General features: G+C 41.3%; 2 protein-coding genes across 2 annotated transcripts; one reads left to right on the forward strand and one right to left on the reverse strand.

Annotated features, from left to right (window-relative positions):
• The first annotated feature begins 540 nt into the window (after nt 1-540).
• On the forward strand, nt 541-2,823 carry LOC104360743 (feather keratin 4). Its single transcript, XM_009966756.2, has 2 exons — nt 541-591; nt 2,024-2,823. Exon 2 carries the CDS (start codon nt 2,045-2,047, stop codon nt 2,399-2,401), a length of 357 nt encoding a protein of 118 aa, XP_009965058.2. The 5' UTR covers nt 541-591; nt 2,024-2,044; the 3' UTR covers nt 2,402-2,823.
• A 4,216-nt stretch (nt 2,824-7,039) lies between these two features.
• On the reverse strand, nt 7,040-9,442 carry LOC116963993 (scale keratin-like). Its single transcript, XM_033002151.2, has 2 exons — nt 9,354-9,442; nt 7,040-7,887 (listed from the first exon to the last, which is right to left on the reverse strand). The coding sequence occupies exon 2, from the start codon at nt 7,861-7,863 to the stop codon at nt 7,468-7,470; it is 396 nt and encodes a 131-aa protein (XP_032858042.1). The 5' UTR covers nt 7,864-7,887; nt 9,354-9,442; the 3' UTR covers nt 7,040-7,467.
• Between the last annotated feature and the right edge of the window lie 1,631 nt (nt 9,443-11,073).

The raw sequence follows: 11,073 nt of genomic DNA on the forward strand, positions 1-11,073 counted from the left end.
AGCTCCCTGTTTATACGTTATTCCACCTGTACTTTTGAAGCTTGAAGTTGGACATGTGCTTTGCGTTTGGTTCTTGGCTAGGAGGCCGGTAACAAATGTTTCCCATTTCCAAACCTATAACTCAGTGAGAAGGTGTCTATGGAGTCTAATGTGCCTCATACCAGAGTCATAGGAATTAATGTGTGTGGGCATGATGGGATAAATTGCACAATGCCCCCTTACTGGACCATGAATCGGAAAAGTGGGGTAGTTTCTCAGGTATGTCAGCATATTGTGTTTATGGATAAACTTCTGAGCAATCTTTGCTTCATGAGGCAAGCAGAGAAATAGGAAAAAACAATAACAGAAAAAAGAAAAATTACTCTGCCAGAGTAATGATAATAACGCAATAGTAATCACCAGTGCTGAGCAAAATGTTTGCATTATCTGGGGCAGTTACAGGTGGAGTGAATTTTTGTTTGATAATGCATCAGGACATCATACATGAGGAATGTTTCATACCCTCCCAATTGCCTAAGAAAAGGCATAAAAGCGCTCACAGTTCTGGGCTGCTCTAACCATTTCTCCTGACTTGCTCTTCGCTGCCAAGGGGTAAGTCTGAGCTTGACACTGTTGCTATTACAATATTGCTGTAACAATGCAGGATTTTAACTGTAACAAAACTGTGATTCTTAGAAATGTGTGAAATGTCTGCAGCTTTCTTTCAGAAAGAGCTCTTTGCTACTTATTCAGTGGCAGGCTGTAAAAGGGCAGGAGTTTTCAGAGCAGTTGAAAGTTTAGCATATGCCAACTTATTTATGGTGAGATTTAGTGAATTCCTATTTCCTCCAGCCTGACCACCCTGCCTATATGAATCTGCCTTACTTGTTTGCATTGTCTTGTAATGGTGACTACCAAGAAAAGTTAACTCTGAGTCTCAGACTGGACTAGGAAGCCACTATTAGCAATAACATTTTGTCCTGTTCTTTGCAATTATTTCTGAATTCATTTGAAGCCTGTCATGCATTACATTATGTACTTGTTATGGTCAGGGCTTTATTAATTTTCTTTATTCACAGCCTTTCATTTTATGGGTTTTAGTAAGGCGGGACAGAGATCAAGAGGAGCTGCAAATCAATTTTATGAGTGATGAAGTGATCTTATGATTAAAGAAAAGGACTCCACAAAATTACACACAGCTCCTAGTTCTGCCATAGTCATCTGTTACCTCAGTCATCTTTAGCAGGACAGCTGGAATCAGATTCACAGGAGTCATGGTTATACTGGAAACCTCACTGATACTGCATTCCCACCCAAACGTGGGGTATTCTGCCAAGGAAGCTGTCTTTACAAGCTCTTCAGGGATGTGGCTGCCGCTCAGTTTATCTGGGTAAAGAACATGCAGGAGAGTCCTGGTGCCAGCTGTAGCATCTGAAAGACTGAGGAATAACACTGTCATTAACAACAGGCTTGCCTGAGTTTTAACTCTGTCTCTCCTGTTACCTCACCAAATGGCTCTGGGCAATGAATTCACTTCTGAGCCTCAGTTATCTCTTCCTTAAAGCTGGAATAACAATGACTTGCCTCATATAGTTGTAATGATTACAGGTGGTGCAGAACCAGTGCAGGTTGTTACTATATAAGTGCTAGCCAGTGTTTCTGTTCTTTTCTGCAGTCACTTATAAAAGGACAGGTCAGGTGTCACAGTAAGGCAGATTCAAAAGGGAATGGTGGAAAAGAGAGATGGTAAAGGATGGGGAGATAGCTCAAGTTCAGATACACAATTTCTTTGACTGTTAATGATGTTTTTATGTATCAGATTGGCCTCATGATTAGGAGTCATCAGAAACAGAGATTGTTCCAAGGGAGAGGAGAAGGTCATGAGAAGATGAGGAAAAGGACATGGCTGCTGAGACAAAACTGAAATCTTCAGCCTGCTCCTGGTCTTCTTGATATCTTTTATTCTTTCTCTTCCAAGCACAATCTTCTTTATATCAGTATCTGAGATTTCAGCCTTGTGTTGCCTTGGTGTTGTGTGTTTCAGATTTATCTCCATTCCTAGAAGATGTTTTCCTACAGACAGATGAGCAGCTCCTGCTGCCTTGCGCCCTGTGAAGTGACCTGCCCGCAGCCAATTGCGAACGCCTGGAGCCAGCCCTGTGTTACATCCTGTGGTGATTCCAGAGCTGTGATCTACCCACCACCCGTGGTGATGACTTTCCCAGGACCCATTCTCAGCTCCTGCCCCCAGGAAAGCATAGTGGGCAGCTCAGCACCATCCAGCATTGGGAGCTTGTTTGGATCCATGCGTTCTCTGGGTACCAGTGGCTCCTATGGCTCTAGGAGCTTGTACAATTATGGGAGGTCATATTCTTCCTATGTATCCAGTGGTTACGGTTTTGGGAGCTGCAGACCATGTTAAATGTGACATGAATAAGGAACAAGAAGCAATCACCCAATATGGAGGAAGATGTGCCTCCGTAAACCCTGTTACTGGCATTGCTTTCCTGGAATGTGAACTATGCATTTCTGAAAATCACACTTACATGTAATTCTCAAGATAATGATTTAATTTAGTCTTCTGACTATTCTGTCCAGTGGCTCCTGATAATAATGGCTTTGAAATAGTTATATCAATGATCTTTCTCTGGTTGAAAGAGGGACGAAATTGTGTAAGTCTTCCCATGCCATGAGAAAGAAAGTGTAATGTATGTGGAATATGTAGCCCTGGAGCAATTCTTTGCTTGAAGCCTTTAATGACCCTGGCAACATTTCCCCTGTATTTTTCATTTGCAATAAGATCTTTTACTTCTTGCTTTTTCATTAAATTATTGTGCATCAAAATTCAGAGTTTTTTGTTTTTTTTTTTTTGTCCACTATTTTTTGTTTATATACCATTTGGGGTGAGCGTCAATCTCTGTAGTGAAACATTACTGTTTTCTTTCAACACCTGACGTTGGAAGGTGACCATGTACTTTAATCAGGAACAAGCCTAATGACTGCCTCCTGCACAAAAGTAATTTCATGCTGGATAAACATGTTTTGTAACCCTTACAACTAAGTTTGAAATTTCCTCCAGGACAGGTGTGGTTACAATCTGTATCTGCTACATGCTAGCAAAGAAAGTTAAATACATGAGTAACTTTAAAGATCTTCCCTGTGTCTCACTACCTGCCTGAGGCTTCAATTTAATTACATCCCCATACACTGGTTTTATGATATTTTTCATTGTTTAAAAATAGCATGTAATGATCTGTGGGTAGAACTTTCCTTTGAATAGCCAACAGGAATTTTTAACTGAATGGCAAATCTTTGCTGAAATTCTATGAGTTCTTTAAACTTTCCCATTAATACCACTAAATTCTTGGCAACCCCAGTTAAAATAAATAAAAGTATAATTCTTAAGTCTTCCCTGCAAAGCAACACATATCATTCAGACCAAATAATATTTTCCATCTCAGGAACTTTACACCTAAATTTCAGGCTATTCACAGATGACTCTGGGTACTGGACATGTTCAGCACTTTGCTCAACAGCAGTACAGTTCCAGGCTGCTCAGTATGTCCTGTAGAGTTGTTTTTCTAGTGATGCAATTTGTATACAATTAGTACAGCTATTAAGAGACATTCGCCCCACCCCACGCTTGCAATGCTGACCAGGACTCTGATGGACCAGACATCAGACACTGCTCAGCACTTCTGCTCTCCCCTGTGTGCAGCTGCTGTTCCCGGGAACACCAGCAATGCACTGTCAAACTGCACAAAACTTGAGCAAGCTAATTCCAGACAAACCCTGGTCTCACGCTGCAGAAATTTGTTTGGACAGGCTCAAGCATGTGGTAATAACTTCAAAGGGTTTGGAAGCATGACTTCACTTGTAAAACTAGCTGAAATGAGATGAGGCTACAAAGAGGTAGCCAGGCAACACCTCTTTCTTGTTAGAATGTGTCTGAAGGCTTTGTCTTGTTTTTATGCTTCCTGTGTCTCCAATGCACTGCATGATTATTCTTGGAGTCGCTAGGATGCTGTCAAAAAACCAGTACTTATTCATGCAGGTATGCAGAGCACTAAAGCAACCAGATCAGGTATTTTCAAGACACATCACTATGGTGTTGATCACTACAGAAGTCTTGCCAAGATTTTTGTTTTCATCCCCCACAGAACAGTAGAATCACAGCGATCCTCTCTGCAGCCAGTCTTGCTGCACCTCTGCACTGGACTTGCAAGAGCAGCCAGTTTCTCGTGCTGCGGTGAAAGGGTGCGCTCAGACATCCTGCAGTGTGAATGTTGTCAGCATACCGGGATGAAGCTGCTCCACCTACGTACTTGTTATACTGCAGAAAAGGCACACGTGGGAGCCAGAAGTTAGAGCCTGGGCTACAAACAGATCACTGTAGTATGTATTAATTGTCTGATGGTGCTTGAAGACATAGCACGCCTCAACACCATTATTTGGCAAAGTGACCTGCAGAGACTGTCCCTCGGAGAGCAGGAACTGCAAAATTTGCACTGCTGAGTCTCATCTGCCAGACCGAATTTGTATATTATAACCATAGACCAGAGCAAACAGCAAAAGATAGCTCTTGAACTGTCTTCCATTGTTCTGTACTGCTCCTTACTGTCAGCAATCAGCCACCTCCCAGATGCACAGCACAGTGAACTTGGATCACGCTTTCACGCAAGTGTAATCACAGATGAACACAGGAGAAGATAAAAGAACTCGTTTCATTGGCAGACCCAATGCATCTCAGGTTACACCTCATGCAGATATGAGATGGGAGGAACACCAGACGCTGTTTGTTATGATAATCTGGAAAGAGTGCTGAGATCTGGACAGTCTGCTGGCCACAGAAACATGGGGACCACATCTGACTGCGAGGACTCACGCAGTTCTTGGTCAGCCATGGAAAGGCCAAGCCGTTGGCAGTGAGCACCAGCAGCTCAGACTCCTCTTCCGCCTGTCAGTGAAACAAGTAATTACCAAGAAGAAGAAGCAACAATAAATGAAAACACACTGTCTCATCTTGAACTATAGAGGTCACTACACTCGCCTCTCTTGTCTAAATGTGCTCTGAGTGTGTGTTTATATCCTACTACAAGTTAACACTATTGGTAAATGAGATGCAATCAAAAGTTGATTCATAAAGATGTAAACACAGCCTGAAAGATGTGTCCTCCCCACGCACTAAATTACAGTTCAGGACAGATATCTGCTGGAGTTAAGCCTTTCATGCTTGATTTAAATAAGTGGACTCACTAAATATTTACTCACTACTAGAGCCTAATGATTTTTTATGTGGTTCAGACTCACACCACTGGTAAATAGCCTGCAGGCACAATGGTTCAACATAACACAACCAGAAATATGCCCTGCTGAATGCCAGCTCCCTTCCAGGGTTTGATTCTGGAGGAATTAACAAAGTGCCTACTTGCGGTCTACTTTTTATCAGTTTTGCAATTGGAGAAGCTGAACTTGAACGTTTCAGATGTTTTAAATAAAATGTTCTATCAGAGGAACATGAAGAAAGGAATATTTTTTTTAGCTCATTATCCTCTTTTACTTAGAAAATAAATTATAATAAACAATGTCCTGAATCCTTAAGTCACTGTTTCTTGGAAGTGTTCAAGGTCAGATTGGATGGGGCTTTGAGAAACCTGATCTAGTGACAGATGTCCCTGCCTGTGGCAGGGGGGTTGGACTAGATGATCTTTAAAAGTTCTTTCCAACCCAAACCATCCCTTGATTCTATGATTCTATGAGCTGTTAGATTTTCTATATCCTGTATACTGCTAGTTGTGCCATGTACAGTCTTTCACATAAAATAAAGAGAAGTCCATGAAAACATGCCAGTTTGACTGATTATCCAATATTCAGAGTTCTGTCTGAAAAAAAAAAAAAGGGTTATTCGTGATTTTAATCACCATCATTATTGACTCACACATAGCAGTCAGACTACTGACCCAGATTACAGGCAAATTTGAGTATTAACATGTAAATTAACATTACGGAAATTCTCCCTGTTCCAGTATATGCCAGTGTTCCTGACACCAGAGCAGAGACAGACAGGAATATTCCACTGCATGCTCCTTGTCCGCTGCTATTTTCCTCTTTTTGTAAAGGAGATGAGAGTAACAGTGAAAAGCAAACCTGAAGGTAACCACTGGAATAGGAAACTGGAAACAGAGACCTTATGACAATTGTTAGATGGGGGATATTGGAGAGAGGAATTCAGGTCTGGGCTTTGCCAAGCGATTGCTTTGCCACCTGGGGAAAATATTTACTAGTGTTCTTATCAGTATAGAAAACACAGCCTTTAATCTCTGTATAAAGGATGACTTCCTGAAAAAATGGGACAAGAGCAATGATGCTCATGCTTTGTTTGTCTTGTCTGTTTTCTCTGAAAACACTTGAGGTCAGGGATTGGCTTTATTCTTTGCACAGCACAGAACTTGTCTCATTTCTACCTTCATTACAAATTGAATTGGCTGTATTACCAGAAGCACGGAGTCTCTGCTGTTCCTGATACTGCACTACAGTTATTTCATAGAGGGAACAGGGATTATTCCTCTCTTTTTGCTGGGGTGGAAAGGCTGATGATTGCAAGGAGGAATAAGTATTAGCTACTTGGGATGTCTGGAGTTTAAGTACCGATGAGCAGTGTCAATGTGGTAGATTGAGCGTTATATTTGTGAATTCATAGGTGCAAATTTACATTTGGAAAGTACTCTGCCAGGTACCACCTTGGTGGCATTTATGGTCATGCTGAGCAAGACATGGAAACTCTCAATTTTCTGTTAGGATGCTGATGGAAAGGTCCCACTGAAATCATGTTGAAATAACAGGAGTTAAGATACCACATTACTTCAAACTTTTCCTGTCTTCAGAGGATGGAAAGCTGCTACTCCAGAGTGTCATTACAGAAACATTTGTCAATGTAAATTCAGTCTGTGTTAAAATGTTCTGCAGTACTACCAAGTTAGCAGCTTGGTCCTGCCTGTGGGAAGATTTCACCCAGGACAGGCTGTGGATGAAGGGAGGAAGGGAAACCAGAAGGCTGCTGTGTGATGCAACAAAATTTTAATGAGCAAGAAATGCCTATGTTTGCAAAGCAAGGTATCACAGAATATGAAAAATCTGTTTCCAGACAATTTCAGAGAATGTACAACAAATGTCCTGCTCAAAGATATTGCCGTCCTCAGCTGGCTTTCTTCTGTCTGCTGTGCAACCGCTGATGAAGATATATGTCATTATGAGTGATGTCCATATAGAATATGCTGCCCCATGACGGTTAAAAAAAAAAAAATGAGAAAGCTGGAACAGTAGCAAACAACAAACTAGAAATTGCAGGGTAAACAAAAAGTAGAATAGAAGATCAGAAATGCTAAGTGGCAGTAGCTCCACTGCAGGACTGCAGGAACACTGAACCCACATCCTCATTGCTCGGTGTTTGGGCCTTCACGTGTGGCTCTTCTGAGGCTTCCGCAGCCTTTAGCAGGGCCCACAGCTGCCGCGGAGGAACCGGCTGTACCGGCGGGAGGAGTACGGGGTGCAGTACCCGCTGCCAAGAGTGGAGAGGGCTGAACCCCCATATCCATACTGGGCCCCATATCCCAGAGAGCCCCCATAACCGTAGAGGCTCCCAGAGCCATAAAAGCCCCCCAGCCCCAGGGAGCCCCCAAAGGCGGGTGCTCCGGAGGAGCCCACCACGGCTTGCTGGGGGAAGGAGCTGAGGATGGGGCCGGGGAAGGTGACCACGACGGGGGGCGGCTGGATCAGGGCTGTTGAGTCGGGGCACTGCCGGACACACGGCTCATTGCAGCTGTCGGCGAGGGGCTGGGGGACGGCGACACTGCCGGTGGTGGGGCACAGGTCGTAGCAAGACATTTCTTTGCAGGGCTGAAGGCGATCCTGAAACACAGAGCACAGAACTGTGTAAAAAACAAAGCACAAGATCTACTGGAACAACACAAGGTTTGGTGCTGAGTTGTTGGGGAACAGGCAAAATGATGACCAGAAGCATAAGCAAAATTAATGGTGGTGTTCACAAATTCTCCTGTCAATCAACATTGCTCTGATCTTCCCTATCCAGTAATCCCTGCACTTGTCAGATCCACCAAGCCTTCTGAAATTGCTGCTTCTTCCTTCTCTCTCTTTTTTTTTTTTTTTTTTTTTTTTTTTTTTTTTTTAGTTTGTTTTTCCTGCCAGAGGAACAGATGGCGCATTTTTTTACTAAAACACCAGTGCTCCTCCCTGGTGAACGTGGGTTGAAAACCAGGAGCTGCAGGAGCTACCCCAGCGCTGACCTTGTTATGCTGAATGGAACAGGAGCAAGTTTTGTCTTGGGAGAGATGGGATGGCGTCAAGAACTCAGCACTGCCTTAACCACACACTTCCTCCTCCTTTCCTAGTCCTTGTTTCTTTTCAAGCTCTTTGGGGCAATATACTTTCAGTTCTTCCCTTTTACTTCTGCATTCTCTTAATCTTCGTAACCTCTCTGGTAAAACCCCCAAAGCATTTGAGCCCGAGGATAGATTCATATACTTGATGTAATAAATAAATGTACCCTATAAAATATTTATATCTAAATATTTCTTGGCATAGCAGTGTAATTTCATACAGAGCATGGAGCAGGCTTGTAAAATGTAAGGAGACAATTTCTTCATCAGATAAAAATACAGTTTTCAAATTAGCATATTAGCTTAACATCTGGTCACAAAAGCTTCTGATTTAACACTTTTTTTCTAGTAAAAAATAGGAAATATTATTTTATTCATAAAGTAGCCCTGAAATGCAGAGAATCAAATCATTAAACTCAGTGTATCTGAACAGCTAATCTGGATCTGTATTTACAAATGGACATATGACAAATACACCAGATCACACCACTGATCTACTTCCCTTATTATCATCTTTGATGAAAATAACTAGGGCTTAAAATAAGCAGGATTTATTTTTTTTCCTATCCATAAAAATGAAATACAAGCTAGGATTATTTTACAATAAAATTCTGATGCAGATAATGCAATTTAGCTCTATGATTTACTCATTAACCTAAATGGTATAGGAGAATTCTGCATTTTAAAGTTTATGCCATCCTACATTTTAAATCTGCTAACAATACAAGAATGCCCAAATATGAATTACAGTGAAATAAATGTCTCAAATCCTTGTCTCGAGTCCTAAAGCCTACCAGTACCAGAACTTGCAAGCATACTAGGGAAAAAAAAAAAAAAAAAAAAAAAAAAAAAAAAAAAAAAAAGAGAGAGAGAGAAATAATTAAAAAATAGTCCTAAAACATGTAGTGAACAGTATTCTAAGCTCCAGCACAAAGGCATTCTGGCATTTAGAAATAAATTAAATGGCATCAGACTTACCTGATGTAGAGGAGAGTACACAGGAGAGGAAGATGGAATAGGTCTGCGTACCTGCTCCTTTTATACAGTGCTTCAGATTGCCTGGGGGGTCTGAGGCACACCGTACACATGAAGTCATAATCACCAACCAGCCCAAATTTGAAGCACATATAACTTCCCAAAGTGATGAAACTGTTTTCGCTTGCTGTTTGCAAAATCACCCTAAATCTCTGAATAGCATGATATGCACATTCCAGCTCCCAGTGCTCTTTCATCTTAAAGCCTAATTGACCAGCAAAGAAGCTGGTATCATTCCACCCTGTTCATTGGCATTGCAGGAGGAATTAAACTGGTTCTATATATTTGGCACTTCCTTCATTAACTTCCCGTAATGATTTTAATCTGAGCTATAACTTGCTGTCGTATACATGTTTGGATTTAAGTGCTTTAGATCTAGGCTGTAATCTAATCTACTCACACATTTTGCAATGAAATGCTCAGTGAGGTGGAAGACACCTTCTGATCCTTTTCCCACCCACAGCCACAGAATATGAGAGAAGTCCTCTACCTATGGGACACTGTCTAATGGCCTTTGCTTTAGAAATTCTGAATTTTCCTTGTTGCTTGGCAAGACCAGCAGAAAACAGTATTTTAGTACCTGAAACAGTGTTTAAAGCAAAGACTGAAATTTTCTCTGAAGCGGTATCAGTATTTTTTTTTTTTCTTCCTTATTTTTCATCTGGAATCTGTAAAAGCACACAGAGTTTATCTCACAGGTTCAGCAATGTAGAATGGCACCAAATGCAAGCAGATTAATAGTTACTAGCTACTCTGTGTTGACATTGCACAGCTCTGAAGGAGGACATAACACAAACAGTGGTGAAGCAGGTGCAACTTTCTCCTTTTAGACTTAAGGGGTAAGCGGCAGGAAAACCAATGTAATTATCCAAGGAATAATTATTGCAACAATGTATATATTTTGTTTTCCCCTCTTATTTCTTTCCTGACTAGCAGGACATCACCTGCAGAGTACACATTGTTGCAGAGCCAAATTTTGACGCCAAGACTTCAAGTGACTTGTCACTTGAAATTACTCAGGCTTCCCCAATACTTAGTGGGGAGGGACAAGAATTTCTGTAAGACAATTCATCCTGTCTCAGACGCTTACCTTACCAGAATTGGTATCACCCTCAAAACGCAACAATTTTGCTTTCATTGACTGTAGAGACAGACAACAAGCTCAGCTGAAACACCCAGATTTAAACAGGAAGGTTTGATGAGATGTGTCCCACCCATATTCTGAAATTATGTGTAATAAACACTGCCTGGTCCAGCCTCAGAAATCCTCGTTTGCCTATGGATCAGTTGTTCAGCAAATAATAAACACTGCATCATTTCTACCAGAAGTTAAACTATGAGGGCTTTTTTTCCCCAGACTTTGAGATGGCCCTAGGGGATCACAAGAACAATAATACTCACAAAGGTTATTCAGATACTTTTGTGTGTGTTTTTAAGCACTTCCCAAACCCTCCTTAGTAGTTTATGTATTAAGTGGTGTGTCATTATTGTAATATAAGTATGTGGTTGGATTCAAGCAGCCCAACATTTTGAAATATATTTATTAAATTATACTGGTCAAGAGCACTGTTCCTATTCCCTTTACCAGCTCATGTAGGATTGCAGTAGGTTTTCTTTTATAATTTAGGTTTTCATTTATTTGTTTAAGTTTGTGTATAAGCTC

The sequence above is a fragment of the Tyto alba genome, unplaced genomic scaffold, assembly GCF_018691265.1.
Source record: "Tyto alba isolate M040663 unplaced genomic scaffold, T.alba_DEE_v4.0 Super-Scaffold_8, whole genome shotgun sequence".
Lineage (NCBI taxonomy): Eukaryota > Metazoa > Chordata > Aves > Strigiformes > Tytonidae > Tyto > Tyto alba.

Excerpts from the sequence above, each read along its gene's own strand:
- LOC116963993 (XM_033002151.2), bottom strand. The coding sequence starts at position 7,863 with ATGTCTTGCTACGACCTGTGCCCCACCACCGGCAGTGTCGCCGTCCCC.
- LOC104360743 (XM_009966756.2), top strand. The coding sequence starts at position 2,045 with ATGTTTTCCTACAGACAGATGAGCAGCTCCTGCTGCCTTGCGCCCTGT.